Genomic DNA, 23392 nt, shown 5'->3' on the forward strand with positions numbered 1-23392 from the left:
AAATGCAAAAAAAATGCATTAATGACTGAAATGAGTTATTAAGGGGCTGTTTACACAACACAGTTTGCAACTAAAAACGTTTAAAAAATGTATGCGTTTTGGCCAGTAATTTACATGATAACGGGGGCCTTTTTTGGGTGGCCTGAAAATGCATTTACCATTAAACGATACCATTTGTGTCTCTGTGTAAACTACAAAAACATGAATTTTGAAAAAGGTGATGTCATGTGCATGTGCATTATGTTTTCACAGTGTTGGGGAGTAACTACTTGCATGTAATGGAGTTACGTAATTTAATTACAAAAAAAAATGTAACTGTAATCATTTACAGTTACTTAGAAAACATGTGTAATTAACTTATTATGAATGTAATGTTACATGATTACAAAGAGGGTTACATCTGAATATTTTCTGTAAAAAGCTAGGATATGTTGAATAATATTAATTTGTTACTTTGCCTGTTTTGGATGTTTTTGATTGCATTTAAAACATATTGCATTTCAATGTAATCTGTAACCTATTACTTTTCCAAAGTAATCTTCCCAACAATGTGTTTAGACTATAGGAGCTTAGGGTTTCTTTAACAAAGTGACATCGCCATCTACTGGCCTGGCAGCAGAATACAGAGTCTTTAGTCATTTTTGCGGATCCGTGTGAATGGGGATTGTTTTGACAATGTTGTCGTCTATATGTGAAAAATGCAAAGGAAAAACTTTTCCATTTTTAGTACATTGTAAACGTACCCTAAAATAAATTACTTCTGGGTGGCTGGAAGTCATTTATTTGACATTTAAGGAATTGATCTGTTTGCATTCCCATTCATGGCAACTTTTTGAATGGTTATTAATGCAAAATAATGCTTTTTGCTATCATATGTTGTAGTTACCACATCTAGCAGCTTAAGATAACAGGGTAATGCTAACCAGCCAAACCTTGACCTCATGTTCCCATCGTTTGTTTGGTCTCTGGAGTCGGATAGACGTTTATAGTAGTGTGCCCGAGTCTAAGGCATCTTTCATCTTCCTAGTTTTCATCCATACATACACAGACGTCTAAACACAGAGCGATGTGCATGTGTGTGTTTGCACGTAAATGAGTGATAAGGATGATGAAAAACGGTGATGTTTTTCAGGCAGGAGGAGTAGGAGGACACGACACGCCAGATTATTTAAACATCACGCATTCTTTATTTATGATGTCAAAACATGTTTTACTCAAATATATGGATGAGAGAATTAAATGTGACTGGTGCATGCTGGGAAAACACCCAGAATTCCTCATTCATCATCTTCTGGTCTGTCTCTCGCTCTCTTGACTTCACCTCCCTTTCCTGGCTTCTCTCTCCATCATAAATGCATCATTGTTTTGTGTTTGGAGAACTGGCGGCTTTTCATGTTCCATTTTATATACTTTATAATTATCTCATAATTGAATCATTTAATAATGTTTATAATAATCTGATACATATTCCAGGTACTTTGTTATCTGGATAGCATATTTACACAAAATTAACGTCATCCTGTATCTCTCTTCTCTCGTAGTGTGTAAGGTGGGCTACTACAGGTCTCTTTCTTCAGACGCCGGCTGTCGTAAATGTCCACTGCACAGTTACTCCACGAATGAAGGAGCCACTTCCTGTGATTGTGACAAAGGATATTACAGATCGGAGACTGATCCCGCTGCCATGCCTTGCACACGTGAGTTAAACGCAAACATATGCACCAGTTTGAAGTGGGTGCACCATGTTTTTTAAAAACTACTATTATGGTGTTTTACATGGACCTTGGAGTACCATGTAAATGGGTATTTGAGTGACTTTTTCAAGATTTTATTTTAAAAATTATATGAATATTTTACGTAATTGGATCAGATAATACATTTTCCATTTAATAAGCATCTTTATTAATAAAAAAATACAAATATATTTTTTAAAAGCCAGATGTTTCCTCTTCAGCAATCTAAAGCTGCATAATGTAATTTAATTAGTGCTGTCAATTGATAATAATAATAATAATAAATCACACATTTTTTTTCTGTAATTAATCTTGATTAAAAACATTGGAGTTTTTAATATATTTATATTGTAATAATTCCACAGTTACTCTCCAAATTAATGTAGAAACAACTTAAAGACAGTATATTTGTTTAATGGCATCTTTTTATGAATGAAGGTCACTGATACTAATACTTTTTTAAAACATTAATTATAGACATTCAGTATTACAGTATAACTAAAAGCTGTCAATTTCAACATTTATTATGCTTTACTTAACTTTTAATTTAAGTAAACTTAAAACAATCTTCACATAAACCCATTATAATAAATGTCATATTTACCTGTTGCCTATCTAGCAGACAGGAAATATACATAAATTAAATAAAGTTATCAAACAATTTACAGTTTCATTTCAATTTCAATTTACACTTCTTCACTACATAAATTATAAATTTAATATAGATTAATCCGTATTAAAGCTACAATTTTCTGTTACTTTTGTTCTTTGATTAATATTAATGACAGACATCACAGCAACTGGTTAATTAGGCTGCTGTCACTTTAAGAGCTGCCACTGCTGAACATGACACGGATCTGACACACATCTCATTTCCTTACAACACTTTGTTCATTTAAGACATTATTTAACTAATTTAAGACTGCTCTTATGAGGATACTCAACAAAATGGGCATTTTGGCATAATTCTGTATGTTATTGTTTGTTCAAATGTGAAAGAGTACTTGATACTGGCGCTCATCTTTCTGTGCACACGAGTCACACACGACATTCACAGACAGTGCGTTCTCGTTCGTCTTGTGGCACTTGAATGGTTTAAAAGCATTTGCATGAATAAGAGCGTGATCATATAGTGTAACTCTAGCCAAATTATGATGGAAAAAACGTATGCTGCATTAATTGCGTTAAATATTTTTAACGCGCTAATTTAATTAAAAAATTTAATTTAAATGACTTACAAAATGTCTTTAAAATGAAAAATGAGCTGAAACATATAGTCTGATAAATTAAAATATACAGAAATAACTAATTGAAAGCAAAAATTCTAATGTATGTTGTGCATGGGCATGTGATTAGTTCTGTTTACATTCTTTTATGTGCAGCAGATGTTCCTCACATCAAATAAATGAATTTAAATGAGACAGTATCAGTCTCACTCTACCAGCTGTCTGTCTGTCTTCCTTTTCTCTCTCTCTTCCATACTAATGACCAGCTCTATCTCTTTGTAGAACAGACGCTGTTTGTCCTCTCCTTCTGTTCTTGTTTTCTCTCTCATTTCTTCTGCCTCTTTCTCTCTTATAGAAAGTTTTAGAGTACACAATACGGTACTTATGTAAATACACACACACACACGCACACACACAAACTAACAAAACTGAACCTTGGTAAAAAAAAAAAAAAAAGGAGCTTATACATTCAGAATTTCCATAATTCTGATTGTTTTACAATACATTTTTTAAATAAAATATATACGTAATATTTAAATTCTGACACTCTTATGTTCACCAAGGTTGCATTTATTTGATCAAAAATACAGTAAAATCAGCATTATTGTAAAATATTATTACAGATTAAAATAATGTTTTCTATTGCAATATATGTTAAAATGTAATTTATGCTTGTGATCAAAGCATTACTCCAGTCTTCAGTGTCACATGATCCTTCAGTAATCATTCTGATATGATGATTTGCAGCTCAAGAAACATTTCTGATTATTATCAGTGATTAAAACATTTGTGCTGCTTCATATTTTTGTGGAAACATACATATATGCAACATTGTTATTTAAAAATAAACAAATTTTCCATTATATCTCTAGCAAAATGAAATAGCAGTTATTTTTATGTGAAAGATATCTAAAGCTGTCTTTCTCTCTGTGTTTACCGCAGGTCCTCCGTCCGCTCCACACAATCTGATATCTAATGTCAACGAGACGTCGGTGATGTTGGAATGGAGTCCGCCGCTCTCCTCCGGAGGCCGTCAGGATCTCACCTATAACGTGGTGTGTAAGCAGTGTGTGCGAGACACACAGAGATGCACACTGTGTGGGGACGACGTGCGATATTCTCCGCAACGGCTGAGTCTGCGCTCCACGCGGGTGTCCGTTCACCAGCTGCAGGCGCACACAAACTACACCTTCCAGATCTGGGCCGTCAACGGGGTGTCCAAACACAACCCTAGCCTGGAGCAGGCCGTGTCCGTCACGCTCACCACCAACCAGGCTGGTAAGTTTGTGTGTCCAAAGATGCTCAAATTTCATCAGGTGTCATGTTTGCATGTGATACATTGCTGGCCAAAGGTTTAGAATAATTAATATTTTTAGGGGTTCAAACATGTAGCACAATACAGATCAGAGAGCAGCTTCACTCCTGATTCTCCTAGTTTATTTCCAGACAGATTTAGTACTTTCAGGTGTGAGGGGTTTGATCTCAGAGCTGAAGCCAGAGCATTGCAGCCTTCATCTGTAACACTACAACACCTCAACCTGTAGAGAACAATGACAGTTTGAATTGTAGTTTAAGTATCTGTAGATCAGGTCTGATCTGGTCTCAGATCAGGAGAGGAGATATAATGACAAGCATTGCCACATACTGCTGCTGCTGATAGAATAAGATTTATTGTATAAACTCTCATGTCCTTCATGACTGAACAGACACACAGAGTTGAATGTGAGATATTGTTTGGAGAAACAGTCACTTGCACCACTAATAAACACCTACAGGATATTTGTTTCACAAGACCAACATGTTCCCAAATACATATCATTTATTAACTCTTGTGATCAAACACAGTTGTGTCATGATTGTTCATCTAGCAGTTTATAAACTAAACAGAAATGTGGTGAAATCAATAGAGATGGTTTTTGGTGTTTGTATTTAGTCGTGATCATCTTTCCTTTCTTAAATAATGCTTTGCTCAGGATATAAAAGGAAAAGGAAATTGCTGATGGAGGAGAAAGATTGAAACCTTTCTGTAATTGTTACATTTTCCAAAGATCAGTATTCTCCCCTAAAAGTGATCAGGCAGATCTAACCTTAAGTTGTAGAGGCGCTGAAACTTTGAGGGCTGGTAGTACTCACACCATCTACGACATCACCAAGGCTAGCCCCGATCAGCCTGACGGGGGAGCTACAGCGGTAAAAAGTATGAAATGGCCAACCCAGTCTCATTGGAAAAACGTACCTGTGGGAACATTTTTGCGAGTCGCAAAATACTTACCAATACGTACATATCACTGCAGTTTCGTTTTCTTTTCTCGTTTTTTTTGCCGGATAAACGTGAATATGGTACAATTTTATGACGTTGGTTTTTATACGAATCACCGCAGTTCTGAATTGAAATTTGCACTCCATTGCGTTCTAAAATAACGTACCGCCAACACTACACCTAAACCTACCCGATAGTGATAACAAAAGCAAATGTGACAAAAAAAAGCCACTGTAATCATGCCGTTTTAGCTTGTTTAGATCTCTCTTTGAGCTCTTTTATACCGTGACTCGCCTTTCACGGGATTCGTACCCAAGGCTTCCTCGACTTAAGTACAACTCTGTATCAGCTGAGCTACCGAGCAAGCTTGTTATGTCAGAAAAGCAAAACATATGGAGCTGGTTAAGCAATGCAAAGTCCAAAATATATTAGTTTACAAATCGTGCACTTTGGTAAAAAAGCATTTTGAAGTCAAAACATAATATTGTGCAAGGAGACGTGAAAATGAGTCTTTATTAATCCGTAATCTGACCCCGTAATCATAACTGTGTATGCAAACGATTAAAAGTGCTTGCTGTTTTACTGCCTCTAGTGTTCATTTCTGTTGGAAACTGCAGTGATATGTACGTATTGGTACTTATTTTGGCGACTCGCGAAAACGTTCCCACAGGTACATCTTTCCTATGAGACCAGATTGGAAATGGCTCATAACTCCTAAACCGTTAGGCGTAGGCTCAAGTGTCTTATACCATTGGAAACCTTGGCTCAAGACAGATTTGTTCGTCATTGCAAACTTGCTAACAAGTTTTATGCCTCTCTAATTATGTGGTGTTTGATCATGTGACACTGAAGACTGGAGTAATGATGCTGAAAATTCAGCTTTGTATTACAGGAATAAATTACATTTTTAGATATATTCAAATAGAAAACAGTTGTAAGTTGTAATAATATTTCACTGTTTTACTGTATTTTTGATCAAATGAATGCAGCCTTGTTGAGCAGAAAAGAATTCTTTCTAAAACATTTTTTTAAAAATCATAGTTATTCCAAACTTTCAACCAGCAGTGTACTATATTTCTCACCTAATATTCAGATAAACACATCAATTTCACTCCCATAATCACCTACGGAGAACTTCTGTATGACCTTTCTGCTCCATTACAAACACACACACATGTAGAGCATCAAATACACTCTATTTTGATTCATGACTGTGTGTGTGTGTGTAATTGCCGACTTGTGATATGCGGTCTGTGCTCTTGATGGTGTCTTGGGTTTCTGTCGGAATAGAGCGTTAGCTGGAGATCCGGAACTTTCTGTGACAACCCAAGCCTGTAAATCAGCCTGAGGGGTCGGAGTGTGGAGTTTAGGGTGTAGGATGTAGGGCGTAATGTGGAAGGGTGGGGTTTTGTCATGCATTGACGTGCCTTTGGCTATAAATCAGAGGACCATGTGTCCTACTTAGTTGTGCAGTGGGCGGTCATGTGTGTATATTTAGAATAATCAACATACACTGCTTAATGTAGATGCTACTGACATACATTTAATAATAGACCAAACAATATATTCCTGCTGTCGTAGGGAGAAAAGAGAAAGTAAGATAAAGAAGTTTCTGTGTAAAACCTCCTTAACCGTGGTAAAAATTACTAAAAAAAACATGCTGTTTGTTGCTTTATTCATCAATATGAAAAATAAACAAATCTTCACTTATTAAATCATTCATACACATCTAATAATAATAATAATAAAAAACTTTTATTATAGATAACACATAATACAGCATCACTACAGCGCATAATGAGACTTTGTGACAAGATATGCAAAACCTTTATTTTGAAGAAATCTTTACAATCAAAAACACATATTTTCTAAGTCTGATCATTAATCAAATACTATTATAAAACTTTGTGAAATTTGTATTTTAACATTGAAGACATATTGCCCACTTTCTTGGTGTTCTAAATTTCATACACTGCATTTCTCAGCTTTTGTGTTTCTATAAAACAATATTATGAAAAAAATAATGTGTTATGTAATTTTTGACTATCCTAGCATGCAGTAAAGGATTTAACAAATTAACATGTAGTTTCACTAAATCTTAAAGCTTGCGTGTTAACAATGAACAAGCGCAGATTCTCATCTTTCCTTTTAACGTTATCTCAGCTAGACACACACCCACAACTCCATTACGGTCCATATCTGTCAGAGCAGACGGCATGATGGATGTGTGTTAGAGATGAGTGTGTTTGGTGCTTGAAGAGGGCGGTGACCCCTGTGTTTTTGGCTGGAGGGGGTCGTCTCCGAGTCCCCCCGAGGGACGCCCCTAAATCACGTTTAGTCTGTCGGGACTGGCAGAAGAAGACGGATCTGTGAGATGGAAGAGGGCCGCCGTCGAGCTGCTGCTACAGCTGGCAGGGGATCGAATTGTTTAACTGTCCCACACACGCTAATGCACGAAACTCTAGATTTAGCACTTGAATTTAGGATACATTTTCTATGCTGATTGTGGTCTAGATATTAGAGCTGCATGATTAAATGAAGTAAAACTGGAAACGTGATATGGCTTAGCACGATTATCAAATTGCAAAGGCTGAAATTTAATTAAATATATGCACAGCATGTTTTTAGGTTGAAGCACGGCACTGTGTTCATTTACACACGTGCAACTCATGATCCGGTGTTTTCAGTGGCTCAGGACATCTCGATTTATAATCGAGTCCACATAAACTCATCTCTGCATTTGCTCTGAGTTTGGGTTGTTTATAACATGCATTTGAAAACGCAACATGTGTCAAACATCTCCCCTGCTTTAGAGAAGAGGAAGAGTTGTTCTGGTAGAGTGTTGTTTCCATGTCAATTCAACGCTGGATTTGCACAAAAGATTAACATGGCGACACATGCTAGTCGATGAGTTGAATCAACTCCACAGCAACTACATAAATTTATCCACTAACCATTCAGAAATGTCCAATTTCATTCTAAAAGTTGTAACTTCTTCCTGAGTCTCTCCATCAGTGTCGACTCCGGTTTGAAGAATGTAAGGCTGAACACCGTTACTGACAATCCTCATTTTGGCTGCGTGAGATTCTCCAGCTTTGTTGTTGTTGAGCAACCGAAGCGCGAATGAGCAGCAGCTCATTTGCATTTAAAGGGACACACACAAATACGGCGTGTTTTTGCTCACACTCAAATAGGGGCAAATTTGACAAGCTATAATAAATGATCTGTGGGGTATTTTGAGCTGAAACTTCACAGACACATTCTGGGGACACCAGAGACTTATATTACATCTTGTAAAGGGGGCATAATAGGTCCCCTTTAAAGCATTTTAAATTACAATTTTTATCAGAAAAATCACAATTCAATTTTTCACAAGTTCATGCAGCCTTACAATATATGGTAAAATGTTTTAAATGAAGCTAATAGTTTATTTTACTGCTAGCTTAAAGCATTGTCATGCTAGTTTGTCGGCACTTTTTTCCATTTTCAGTCACCTAAATAAAACCAAACCTTCACGTTTTCTGAAATATTGTGGTTTAAGAGTTAGAAGTTTGTTCAATGCCAAATATGAGCAATATTAATAGTCCTGCTTGACTTAACGAACAGCCTTAATTAGCCAAAATACACAGAAGGGGATGTGTAGGACTTCGCCAAAAACAGCATTTGAATTCTGTGGAAATTTGGCAAGCTTACTGTGGTTTTGATATCTAGAGTTGTTCTGTTTGGTAGAGGAAAGTAATACATGGGGATTTTTTTCTTCTTCTTCTTCTTCTTCTTTCACATCCCTCAGAATCCGTTTTCTTTTGCTGTTTTTCTCTTTTTCTTTATTGTGTCTCTGACTTTGTGTCATGTGTCTTTGGAAAAGCAAAGAAGACGACGCACATCTCTGATTCTGTCTGTTTGACTTTCTCACCCTCAACAAAAACAGCTTCAGGGGGGAAAAAAAACAAACAGACAATAGCAGTGTTAACTCCAAATCCACAGTTTAGAAGAAGAAAAGGTCTCCTTGTCCTCTGGGTTTATCCTTTCCCTCTCCATTTGTCTCTGATGTGATAAAAGAAAGACAGATGTCTCAGGAAAACCTGACAAAAGTACAATTCAGTAAACATAAACCTTTTATAAATATATTAACTCTTTCTGTCTCTCCTCAGCTCCCTCTACGGTCATGACTGTTGAGAGTAAGGACATCACCCGCCACACGCTCTCTCTGTTCTGGGACGAACCTGAGAAGCCCAACGGTGTCATACTGGAATATGAGGTTAAATACTACGAGAAGGTGAATAATGGGAAACATCTTTTCTTTTGTCATATTTTAAAGCCCTCATGATAACAGCATTTTAATTTAAGGTGCACTGTTCCTTTAAGATACTGTATAGCACTGTGGACACTTGCTGTCTGGATAAACAGGAAGTGAAGTTTTATTGGAGTTAAAATAGCCCTCAAATGTCCAGCTATTGACCTCTTACCTTCCTCTTGTCTTCCGTTCTCTGTCTCTCTCTATTTATAAATCTCAGGATCAGAATGAAAGGAGTTATCGTATTGTAAAGACGACGTCTCGTAACGCTGATATTAAAGATCTGACCCCGCTGACCTCCTACGTGTTTCACGTGCGCGCTCGCACTGCCGCGGGATACGGAGAGTTCAGTGCCCCCTTCGAGTTCAGCACCAACACTGGTGAGTGTAGAGCTCATGTTCAACAGTGTGTTTAATTGAGTTGGGATGATCTAGAATCAGATGTATTTACACTACACAAATGAAAAATATAAATATGATAGGCCTGACATTTAAAAAAGGCATACACTCTTAAAAATAGGTTGCATGATTTGGAGAAAAAAATAGAATTTTTTTTTTTTCTGATAAAAATTGTGGTTGCATTTTAGAATGCGGTTTTTAAAAAAGGCTTTTTTGTAAGGCTGCACAATTTGGCCAGAAATGTTTGATTATATATCAATATTATTATAAAATAATAATAATAATTATTATTAACAGTTTTGTTATTACTTTTATTATTATTACTAAAAATATTAAATAAAATAAGTAATATTACTTTGCAATATTTCACTGTTAAATAAAAAAATTTGAGAATTTGAGAAAATAATAATATAATAATATTAATTTTATTTTAAAATGCAATTGTAAAATTACAACAGTAATATTTATGGATGTCTTAATTTGTTACTTTTAACACGTTAATCCATCAAGCATTTATTTTGGAGGAAAACTGCAGGAATCCCTTAAAGGTCCCGTTCTTCGTGATCCCATGTTTCAAACTTTAGTTAGTGTGTAATGTTGTTGTTAGAGTATAAATAAAATCTGTAAAATTTTAAAGCTCAAAGTTCAATGCCAAGCGAGATATTTTATTTAACAGAAGTCGCCTACATCGAACGGCCAGTTTGGACTACATCCCTCTACTTCCTTCTTTAATGACGTCACTAAAACCTCCGCCCACAGGAATACACAAAAAAGGGGGCGTGGTCTTGTTGCGCTCCCACGGAGAAGAGCAAGAGTTGCGTTTGTAGAGTGTGTTTGTCGCCATGTCGTCGAAACGGTGTTATTTTCATCCCGCAGTCCAGTCACCTTTGTTTGGCCTTCCCAGGGACGCTGTACTTAGAGATCAATGGTTACAATTTATGTTTAACTCGGTTCCCGAAAATTATAATCCACATGTAAAACTATGTGCAGCACACGTTATGGTAAGAGGCGTGACCTTTCCGGGCAAGGTTCGCTAAACTGCTGTCGAATCACAACACAGGAACCGCTGGCACAATCAGAACTCGTTACGTATTTCTGAAGGAGGGACTTCATAGAACAAGGAAGTCATCAGCCCGTTTTTATGACAGTGGAAACAGCGGTATACAGATAAGTAAATTATGTGAAAAATACTGTGTTTTTTTACACGCGAAACATGAACACATGTTATATTGCACACTATAAACACAATCAAAGCTTCAAAAAAACACAAAAAACGGGACCTTTAAAGATTCTCTTTTGTTGACAATAGCGTGTTTATAAGAGCTTCTCATTAGATGTTTGGGAAGATGATTGCTGTGTGTTGTGTTTTCAAATGCACGTAATAAACGACCCAAATACAGAGGTGAGTTCATGTGGACCAACATTTACTGTGAACCGAGAGGCTATATAAGAGCCAATTTAATGTCAATAATTTGTATATTATTATTGTTTTTTAAAGAGTGTTGATTTTGCAAGTAATAACTTAAAGTATCATTTTTGTAACTTTCTTTAGAGGCAATTATGATATTTCCTGTGTGTATATATATATATATATATATATATATATATATATATATATATATATATATATATTAGTGCTGGGCAACGATTAAATATTTTAATCGCGATTAATCACAGTATGCGCAAAATTCAATAATGAAATCAAAAGTAGTGTATTGCGTAATTTTATTCTTTCAAAGTACTGCTGTATGAACAAAAGTGCAATAACATTTGGTTTGTCAAAACTTTAAACAAATAAAGTGCTTTTTTACAGCAGTTAAAAGTTAGTAGCAGTTAACATTTCTTGTAAACATTTCTTGCAAAAGGCAGATGTCTCGCAGCAGAGATCATATTTCTTGCACTATCTGTGCTAAGTGTGCTGACTTTATTTGAAACGTCCCACTGCTGTGCAACATGAATAAAATGTTCAGCGCACGTTTCAGCAAAATGTCTCTCTTGTGTCTTCATTACAGTCAGAGCATGTGAATGCAGTTCCCATTGTTCATCAATGTAATGCACTGTAACTCCGAGGTAATTATGGTTACCCAGCGATGTCCAGTAGTCTCCGGTGAGGGCAACAGTTGGTGCACGTTGTAACGCCGTCGCCTTTATAGTCCTCTCCTTTTCATACAATTCATGTATTTTTCTTGCGATGGTTCGTCTTGGCGGAGGCTCATACGTGCAGTCATTCGTTGCGATCCTAATAGCATTCTTCAGACCGACATCTTCCACAATACTAATCGGCCTGCAGTTTGTAGCTACCCACTTCGCAATGGCATTTGTTAGCTTGTCTTTCTTTTGTTTATCTATAGTTCTCCCACATGCTGCATCCAATGTAGTCTGCCGAAGCCTTCCTCCACTGTTTGTTTGGGTGGGTGATTTGCTGGCATCAACGGTGTGCATTGCATTTAAGTGATACTTCAGACTCGAAGTACTCCGGATGATAAGACAATTCAGCTTTGCAGTGGTTACAAATAGCTTTAGTTCTATCAACTCCACCGTGTGGAAGAGGTTTAAATTAAAAATGTCCATTTAAGATTTCGGTACCTTTTTCCATTTTTCTGTCCGCACCAGATATTTTCTGTTTCGCGCTGTAGCTCTCTTAGGCACACAACAAATGCTTTCATTGGTTGAGACGCGTGATGACGCTCATCCCAAGCAGCCAGTAGCCTACTGATAAACATCCCACCCCTCCTGTGACCCATGGTTTGTGTTGTATTCGGTTGTATTATTACAGTCTATATATGTGTATTCAAACGCAGTGAGCAACGGACTTTCAAAATAAAAAGTACGTTAACGCGCGATAAACTAATTGTCGGCGTTAATTAATTAATGCGTTAACGCGATAAAAACGCGTTAACTTGCCCAGCCCTAATATATATATATATATATATATATATATATATATATATATATACAGGAAGTATCAGGCTCAGGGACGCTAAAAACACTGAATTGTGAGCTGCTTCACTCTGAAACATACAGCACATGCATTTATTTAAATAAATCGATGTCTTGTGATTTGATAATTGCACTAAGCCATATCATGATTTCGTTTTTTATTTTGATTAATCATGCAGCAGTAGGTTCTCTATTAGCATTATGGTTCCATTTGTAGTTCAAAAGATTCTTTGTAGTGACAAAGGTTCTTTAACTCCCTGGGGTCGGAGGTCGCACCGGCGATACCACCTCTGTTTTTTTCTTACCAGTGCGAAAGAGACTCAAAATACTGCATCGGTTTTGGACATACATATAAGAGTTATACATCATTCAAAACTTTTTCATACTTTCATACAGTTTTTTTCATACTGAGAACTAGGGGTTGAATGACTTAAAATTTAAGTCGACATTTATGCGATTAATGTCGAGTTGACGTTGACTAGTCGCTGAAGACATCATTAATGAACAAATAAGCCTGAACCTCGAGCTGAGACTCGAACGTGATGTACCAGCTACTGCCTGTGTGTGTGTGAGTTGCGATGCAGCAGAACAGTAGTTTAGAACAGAGATTAATTTACGTGTACAATAAGCTGTTTTAAACATGCATTCACCCAATCAATATTAAGCATCCAGATGGTATAATCAAACATATCTTGCGGATCGCTGTCGGAGTATGCATTTATTTGTCATTTTAACTGTTGGAAACTGAGTGTAGAAGTGCATTTATCTTATCCTGTTGCGCCCTCTATAGGCCATGATCAGCAACTAGTCTACGTCAAGCTTAAAGCGTCATGGCTGAGAACAATTTTTTATTTATTTTTTTTTGGTTCCTCCTGTCACGTTTTTTAAAGAGTGTATATGATTACAGTGTTTGTGTCTCTCTCAGTCGCAGCTCCTGTTGTAGGAGGAGTCATGAGCTCTGCCGTGTTGCTGCTGCTGGTTGCCGGATGTGTAGTTGTTCTCCTCCTCATCCTCATCATTACCTTCATCATCACCAAAAGGTGACAGAACATCTGGTATTTCTTCAAAAACAATAGACCAGTGTTGATTTTGTTAACTAAAACTACAACTATTAAAAATTAACTGAAATGAATGAGTGAATGTTAGATAAAAAAAGTTACTAAACTTACTAAATAATTACTAATACTGAATCATTTTGAATATTTTAATCTCAGGAGGAGCAAATACAGCAAAACTAAACAGGCTGAGGAGAAAAACCTGCAGCCAGGTAAGCAAACCCCTTTCATCAGTCCACAGCTGGAGCAAAAAATTAAAATTTTCCATTCTCAAGCCTTCTTCTGTTAATGTGCCAGCAGGGGTGAGAATATATGTGGACCCTTTCACCTACGAAGACCCCAACCAGGCCATCAGGGAGTTCGCTAAGGAAATCAACACCTCCTGTATCAAGATCGAGAAGGTGATCGGCATCGGTACGTTAACAAACCTTTTATATCTTTAGCATGTTATTTATTGATGAGAGATGCTTGTAAACGTCACTTCCTGTCTCTGTAGGTGAGTTTGGCGAGGTGTGCAGTGGTCGTCTGAAACTTCCTGGAAAGCGGGAGATCTGTGTGGCCATCAAGACGCTGAAGGCGGGGTTTACCGAGCAACAGAGGCTGGACTTCCTGAGTGAGGCCAGTGTCATTGGCCAGTTTGAACATCCCAATATCATTCACCTGGAGGGGGTGGTCACCAAATGTAAGTCAAAGTTGACATCAAGGGCTTTTATTTGAGGTTTGACTTGCCTTAAAGGGATAGTTTAGCCAGAAGTGAAAAATTCTCTCATCATTTACTCACCCTCATGCCATCCCCGATGTGTATGACTTTCTTTCTTCAGATAAATACAAACGAAAAATTTTCAATCTCTGCAAGTCCATATAATGCAAGTGAATGGGTGCTGCTCAGTTGCCGCTTAAAAACCAGCGATCGTGTGCGTTTTTTTCATATGACTGTAGATCAGAAGCAATGATTTTTATAGTTAAAAAAGTTAAAAATATTGGTGATGTCCTCACACCTATTGTTTGCTGCAGAAGATATAGATTCATCCACTGGGGTCTTATGGATTACCATCACAGATACTGTCATGACCGTTATGGATTAGTTCACCCACTACTGCTCAAATCGGTGGGCGGGGCTGGGGAGGATATGATGTAGAAGTAGGCACTGCAGAATCTTTTGACGCACTATGATGTCATACTGAGACAAAATCTTAAATGAGTCATTTGGGCAGCTTGGTTTTAAAGGGTTAGTTCACCCAAAAATGAAATTTCTGTCATTAATTACTCATTATTAGCCGTTATTTTTGTTTTGTTTTTGCACACAAAAAGTATTGTCATCGCTTCATAACACTGCAGTCACGTCGACTATTTTAATGATGTTTTTAGTACCTTTCTGGACCTTAAAAGGTGCAATGACATTGCTACCTATGTGTACCCTTGGATTTCATCAAACATATCTCAGTTTATTTCTGAAGATGAACGAAGGTCTTAAGGGTTAGGGACGACACGAGGGTGAGTATTTAATGACAGAAATTTCATTTTTGGGTGAACTAACCCTTTAATAAAAGCTGTTTGGACTAACAAAGAAGTGTCAGGGCTCTAAAGTGCACCCATATCACTCGCATTTGCTCCTGAAAATAACTGCGTGCGACTGTGAAAAAATATTTAGGCGCACTGGTGCGAGTGACTCGATCGATGAATAGATCTACAATCGGAATAAAACGTACAAAAAAGTACAAAAAAAGTACATTTATTTTCATATTTACACTTTACATAGACTGTTTTTTAATTAAAATATGAAACTTTTAAAGATTAATTTTTTATTACATATTTCTAAATTCAAAAAAATATATTTAAAAACATACATACAATGCTATTTAACAATGAGCATTAAGCAGTCTATGTAAATGTCTAAGTAATACCACTTCAGATGGAGCTTCTGTGCCACTTCTGCAGTGCAAAGATGGATTTGTTTTACATTTTTTGATTGGTAACAGTCTGATTGGGTCTTATTGTTGTAACTGAATTTATTGTTTAACATTTAAAAACAAATTTTCTATTTTAATTTAAGAAATTTATTAAATATGATGCATACAAGTAATAAGATTAGAAAAATGCTCTTATAATGGTACAAATGCCCCAGCAAATTAATTTAAGGGGCCAAATATCGCCCTGTAATGGGAAAGTTAATGTCTCTTATTGAAAAGAACGTGCTCCTAAATTTTTAGAAAAATTTTAGAAAAATCTTATCGTAGAGCCCTGAGTCTTGAGTTCTGAAACTTACAGGATATTTTGATAATTGAGAGTAAACATCATATTAAGCTACTACATTACGACCTTAAGACCTTCTAGCTACTTTCTGCAACCAAACAAATGGTGCAACCAAATAAAGTACAGAGTTAGTTAAAAACTAGCTAGTAGTTACTAAGCCTCTAGTTTGGACTTTACGCTTTAATTTAAGAACCTACGAATGGCTGGTGCAACCCTATCTGGAACACTACATGGTCAAAAGTCTGGGTATTAAGTAGGCTTAAACCCCCTAAAGAAACAGGCTGGTGATGTCGTTTTCCTTTTGATGTGCTAATGGTTGTGTGTGTTTATGTATGCATGTCCAGCTTATCAGTGTGTTTGCTTGCTGAGCGTGTCCTGACAAAAACTGCTGTGTGATGCACACACACACACCCTTGTGGTCTCCAGATGGAGTGGGCCGCTCTGAAGGGCTAATGTGAGCTAAAAAGCACAGCAGACTCATTAATCACGTCGTCAGACCTAAATGTGTTTGGGGGTTAGAGTGTCACCCTATATCTCTAACCCACACTGTGTGTGTGAAAGAGAGAAAGTTAGACTTCACACTATACATTTAGCTTCTTATTCATCTGGCCTTTCCTTCTACTTTTATTTTTTTCATTTTATATATATATTTAAATTAGTGCCTTCGAACGATTAATCACATCCAAAATAAAAGTTTGTGTTTACAAAATATGTGTGTGTACTGTGTACTTAACAAAATTATTTTATAAAAATTATTTTAAAAAAATAATATTTATATATAAAATATATATTTATATATAATATAAATATATAAATATATGTGTATACATGTAAATATTTCTTAAATAAATACATGTGTGTATTTATATATACATAATAAATATACACAGTACACACATATATTATGTAAACAAACTTTTATTTTGGATGCGATTAATTGTTGATTGTGATTGATTGATTAATTGTTTGACAGCAGTAATATATATATATATATATATATATATATATATATATATATATATATATATATATATATATATATATATATAGTGTAAATTAAAACATGTAAAAATATATATATTTAAATGTTTTACATATTAAAATATTTTTAAAAATGTAAATTGTAAAATTGTATTATTATTTTTAATGGATTAATTTTTAAAGAAATGTAAAAAAATATTTTAGAATATATTTGCATATGTATATGTTGATTATAATAACTATACACCACACACACACACACACACACACACACACACACACTTAATTGTGTATATAATTATAAGTTATTTTTATTTTTTGTAGTTTTATATAACAGTTCCTGTTTGTATTTGTCTATGTTATTGAAATGATGTATGTGTTTATTTCCCACACTTGGCTGTACATGCTGAAAGAAACTTCATGTCTTGAGCAGCAGGTGACATCAAAACCATTGATTTATAATTCCTTAGTAAATTAAATTGGTGGAAAACATTTCTATCAGTGGATACCAGCCAGCACTGTCAATGTTTAATTTAATTTTACCTCATAAATGTCTCCATGAATCTATAAAGCCGTCTTGCTATAAAGTCTCCTGCTTTTTGTTACAGCAGAGCTTATAGAGTTGAATACTTCATTTGCATAATGTAAATGAGTATGAAGCGAATCTAAATATGTAAATAAGGCAGTGCGGGATCTCTGGGCCTCTCGGTATCTCTCATCAATGATTCAACATCATTTCTTTGAGATTATTTGACTTCTGGAACTCTTGTTTAATATGCAAGTTATCAGTATTTTCAGTGTTTTTGTTTTTTGAAATTATGAGTAAAATATTTATGTTTTGATGGAGATTCTAACCCATGTCTTGCAGAGTTCATTGTCAAATGTACACATAAATGTTGGCACAACCATACACGCGAAACTTGACAAAGTCAGTAAACACTTTATTAGCATTCTAATAGGGTGGGTGGAAAGGGGCGGGGCTGGGAAACTCAGACAGTGAGTGGGAGGGGTCAGAGGTCACCTGCTCCTTGGGCCCTCTAGAGGAGCTGTCAGTCAAACTCGCCTCAAGGTCATCAAAAAGGCCAGCCCAACAAAGATGGCCGACAATGTGTCTGGTCGAGCTTTATTTACCGCACTTCCTCTATAGGAAAGGAGCATTGGCTGTGTGTCAATCAACCATCCTGTGAGTGAGTGTGTGTGTGTGTGTGTGTGTGTGTGTGTGTGTGTGTGTGTGTGTGTGTGTGTGTGTGTGTGTGTGTGTGTGTGTGTGTGTGTGTGTGATTCTGTTTGAATAACTGATATTCATGTTCTGTGCCCAGTGTTTACATCTGGTTGGTTAGTTTTATGCGATGTAATGAGAAGTTTCAAGAAATGGTGTTGCATACACCCAATGCATCTCTGGCATTCAAATACTGTCAGTGGGAAAGTGATACAGATGAACAGATTTACATGAATTCAATTAGCAAACGCCTTTATTCAAAGCAACTTACAAATGAGGAATACAACAAAATTATTCATCCTAAGAAGGCATAAACATGATATATTTCAAAACTCCGCCATTGTTCATGCTAAATTTGTTGTATTTTGTTTTTTACAGAAACTTGAATTTATTATAATTTGTGAAGTTCAGTTGTTTTCTTTTTGTCTCTCTCTTTCATTGCAGGCAAACCAGTTATGATTATCACAGAGTATATGGAGAATGGCTCACTGGACATGTTTCTCAGAGTAAGATTGTGTTTGTGCGTCTATACAGATTTGTTTAATAAATATATATTTTAAATATCCACTGGTTATCTATCTATCTATCTATCTATCTATCTATCTATCTATCTATCTATCTATCTATCTATCTATCTATCGTTCTATCTATCGTTCTATCTATCGTTCTATCTATTGTTCTGTCGTTCTATCTATCGTTCTGTCTGTCTGTCTAACTGTCTATCTGTCTATCGTTCTCTCATTCTGTCTATCTATCTATCTTATATTCTATATTGTATATTGTATCCATCCATCCACCCATCGTATATATTATATCTATCCTATCTGTAGATAGATAGATATGATAGATACAATAGGTACGTTAGGTAGACACACACACACACACACACACACACACATATTCTAATATATATATTAGAAGACGCTAAAATTCCACTTCTTCTGAAGTGGCTGCAGTGTTATGGCAGCTACCAGCAGGTGCTTAACTGACCTATGCTAACTAGTCAAACTTCCCAACAAGCAACTGATTTAGTTGTGATTTTGTCACTTGCCAGACCATTTACCTTTCAGTGTGAAAAAAATTGATGCAGAACATTTTGTGCTTGGTAAATGACACAGTGTAATCCTTAACTTGAGTTTCTCCCCATTCCTAAATGACCCATAAAAACAATTTAGGACTAGAAACTAGTCAGGGTGTCACTGTTCAGATCTGATATGTTCCTTCCTCTTTCAGAAGAATGATGGCCGCTTCACCGTTATTCAGCTGGTGGGCATCCTGAGAGGAATCGCGTCTGGTATGAAATATCTATCCGACATGAGTTACGTTCACAGGGACCTCGCAGCACGGAACATCCTAGTTAACAGCAACCTGGTGTGCAAAGTCTCCGATTTTGGGATGTCCAGAGTGCTTGAAGATGAACCAGAAGGAACGTATACTACCAGGGTAAGAGTGTTTACGTTAAGCTAATATCGTTATCGTTATTGTTCCCGGTGTAAACGGGCCTCAATTCTGTTCACAATTACATTTTAGTATTGCCAATAACATGAACCTGTCAATCACAGGGAGGGAAGATTCCCATCCGATGGACAGCTCCTGAAGCCATCACATACAGGAAGTTCACCTCAGCCAGTGATGTGTGGAGTTACGGCATCGTCATGTGGGAAGTGATGTCATATGGTGAACGGCCATATTGGGACATGAGCAACCAAGATGTAAGTGGCACTGCACCACAAATCTAATTAATTATGAGAGCTTGTCATGCCTTCAGCGCTGGCGTTCCCATGGTACACTTTGCAAAGTATTAATACTTGGCTTTATCGTGCTATTGTGTGCCATGCCAAGTTATACAAACCAACTGAATGCAGTAGTTCAGCAAGATCAGCCACTCATTTCCTCTCCCCTGTTTCCTAGGTGATAAAGGCAATAGAGGAAGGCTACCGGTTGCCGCCGCCCATGGAGTGTCCGCTGGCTCTGCATCAGCTCATGCTGGAGTGCTGGATGAGGGAACGCGCAGACAGACCCAAATTCAGCCAGATAGTCAACATGCTGGACAAACTCATACGCAATCCTGCCACGCTCAAGAGGACTGCAGGAGATACCAGCAGGTGCACATCAACACTTACAGACAGTGCCGGTCCTAGACTTCTGGGAGCCCTAAGCAAAACTTTTAAGGGGCCCCTGTCAGTGCGTTCATAAAAAAAAACGCAAAATGACCCCCAACCCCTTAAACTGCTCTTTCATAGCAGTTTCACTGTCAACAAACAACAGTGAGTTGAAGTAATAATACAATAAAAACGAAAATTACAAACAACAGGGACAAAAACAATAGAAAAAAGAGACAAACGAAATAAACAATTTAATAATAGCCTACTATTCAGAAATTGAATAATCAAATGTTAAAATAAAACTTTAGTCTTCACTGTATGAATTAAATATACATTGATTCATTTCAATTTACTAAAGTTATTCAGTTAAGAGCAGTGAATGACTCACATTTTCTTTTGTTTGATTAGCATTAAATGATAGACAGCAGCAGGTTTATTAGGCTGCTGTCACTTTAAGACCGAATGCACAGATCTAATATACTGACAAGCATTCGATTACCTTCCCAACTGTTTATGTTCACTAAAAACTGAATGTGTTTAAGTGAAAGCACACAGAAACCCGACTTCACAGTTCAATACTTTTTTTTTTTTTTTTTTTGAAGTATTGAGCAAGTCGGGCAGGAGAATGTATATTACAACGGAAAATGATTTGACTGTTATGTAGGAAGGGTGACAGCGTACTGCTTTAAAGGAAAGGAACAGAATGCACCATTGTGTTTTCATAATCGTTTGGAAGCCAAAATCACAAACGAAAGTAAAATTATATTAATCGTACAGCCCTAGGCATTAAATCAAGAGCAAGGGGACCCCTGGTGTTTCGAGGTTTTGCTATTTTGTGTATATTTTGGTACAAATCTTAAAATATGTGTTTGGCATTTATAGATACTTAAGAAAAATTCCCTAATGAACATTTATTAGGTTTATATATTCTGGGGACATAAATTTGATCCCAACAGGAAGCTACTTATAATTGCTATATACTAACCCAAGGACTGCAAAATTCTCATTTTGCAAAAATGCTCAATTTCATGTGCCATTGCCTTCTAAAATGATTCAGAAAATGCATTTTATTTAACTTATAGTTAAATCCTATCAAAAGCAACAATTTAAAGAGAACCTGGTTAGCAGTATGTACAATGGGACCACATTTTAGCAATACTTCCATAGCATACAAATATTTGTAAATTAAAACTTATATTCAGAAAAATGCATTAAATTGATCAAAGGTGACAGTAAAGACATTTTAGTTCAAATAAATGCTGTTTTTTTTAAAACTTTGTTCATCAAAGAATCCTGAAAAAGATGTATCATTTTGCACAAAAATTATGAAGCAGCACAACTGTTTTCAACATTAATAATAATCAGAAATGAGCAGCAATTCAGCATATTAGAATGATTTCTGAAGGATCATGTGATACTAAAGACTGGAGTAATGATGCTGAAAATTCAGCTTTGATCACAGGAATAAATTACATTTTAACATATATTCAAATAGAAATTATTAGAATTATATAGAATTATTTTAAATTTGTAATAATATTACACATTTTTTTAATCAAATAAATGAGCATAAAAGACTCTTACTGACCCTAAACTTCTGAACAGTAGTGTATGTTTATGGCTTAACTCTAAAATATGCTTTTTGGCATTTGCGTGTAAAAATTATGATTTTATTGAGTTCCTTTATAAAATTCATTCAAGTTTTGCTGTTCTTCTAATAGGCATTTTTAGAAATGTAATCTCTTTGAGAGTAGCAAAACATGCAAACTCATTCAAACACACATAACGGCACATATATAAACACATACATTGTGGCAAGTTCATGTTCTCTGCAATAAATTATATTATTTAATGTTGTTGCCCTCAGGCCCCACCCATCCATGCTTCACCATGCCCCCTCTGAAGGCTCCGCCCCCTCTTTAGGTTCTGTGGACGAATGGCTGAAAATCATTGGACTGGAGCAATACAGAGAAAACTTCATCACAGCAGGATACTGCAGCTTAGAGAGTGTCATACCCATGACTCATGAGTGAGCACCACAACACATTACACATCTAATTACACACACATCCTGATGAGCTTGAAGATGACTTTAGCTTACCAAAAATCCCCTGTGCTGCTCTTTTACAGGGATCTGGCCAAAATGGGAATCTCATGCAGTGCACATCAGAGGAAGATCCTGAGCAGCGTGCAGGATTTATTGTCTGGATTGCAACAAAGACAAGACAAAAAGATCCCTGTCTGATCTGTGACGAAGAGGAAAAAAAAACGATGCATCATGTTGCATCACGTTAGCATGAATTACAAGAGGGACGGAATATTTCACATCACTCTTTGCACTTTAATGGAAAATTAATGGTATGAAGATCAGAATGAATGAGCTAAACTGCACTTTTTGAGGAATTTTCTTCCTGATTGTCTTCATGATGTCTAAGGATTTTTAAACCGGCCTTTTGCTTAATACATCTCTCCGGATGAGATGTTTCTGACCCTCTTGATCCAGGCAGCGAGGCAGTGTTTTTTGACAGGAGAAAGTTCGGGAAGTGTCCTCCTTGTGTAAGTGGAAAGAACCATTTAAACTAAGTGCAAACAGACTACGACGCTTTTCTCCTCAGGATCTTTTCAGGATGGCCGCTCGTCATCGGCAGGAAGGAATTGTTCCCTGTGGATCAGATTTGAACGTTATATTCAAACGGATCTTTTGCCTCGGGAGATTTTGAGCCATTGTAAACTAATCTAGCAGACCTTTTGGACGTTGTGTGTTTGTTTTATGAAGGCCAGATGGAGCTTTCAGAGACATTGCTAAATGGAAAATTATATTGCTTTATTTGTTGAAAAAAAAAAATAAAGGGAATAAGAAGATAGATCCAGATAAGATTTAGTCTCGAGTTACTCATGTTCCGTGTATCCAATCTTTGCATTTTTAAG

General features: G+C 36.3%; 1 protein-coding gene across 1 annotated transcript in view; it reads left to right on the forward strand.

The window, feature by feature from the left end:
• epha4l (eph receptor A4, like) overlaps positions 1–23328 on the forward strand; it is a 48351-nt gene extending 25023 nt beyond the window's left edge. Inside the window, exons 4-17 of the mRNA XM_048159754.1 lie at positions 1542–1697; positions 3902–4237; positions 9371–9495; positions 9734–9893; positions 13777–13891; positions 14066–14118; positions 14207–14320; positions 14403–14588; positions 18804–18865; positions 19593–19802; positions 19922–20071; positions 20271–20464; positions 22332–22493; positions 22595–23328. Coding sequence (XP_048015711.1) covers positions 1542–1697; positions 3902–4237; positions 9371–9495; positions 9734–9893; positions 13777–13891; positions 14066–14118; positions 14207–14320; positions 14403–14588; positions 18804–18865; positions 19593–19802; positions 19922–20071; positions 20271–20464; positions 22332–22493; positions 22595–22709 — 2138 coding nt within the window. The 3' untranslated portion in view covers positions 22710–23328. The remainder of the gene's footprint in view (positions 1–1541; positions 1698–3901; positions 4238–9370; positions 9496–9733; positions 9894–13776; positions 13892–14065; positions 14119–14206; positions 14321–14402; positions 14589–18803; positions 18866–19592; positions 19803–19921; positions 20072–20270; positions 20465–22331; positions 22494–22594) is intronic.
• Positions 23329–23392: the final 64 nt, after the last annotated feature.

This window comes from Megalobrama amblycephala, linkage group LG16, assembly GCF_018812025.1.
Source record: "Megalobrama amblycephala isolate DHTTF-2021 linkage group LG16, ASM1881202v1, whole genome shotgun sequence".
Taxonomy (NCBI): Eukaryota; Metazoa; Chordata; class Actinopteri; order Cypriniformes; family Xenocyprididae; genus Megalobrama; species Megalobrama amblycephala.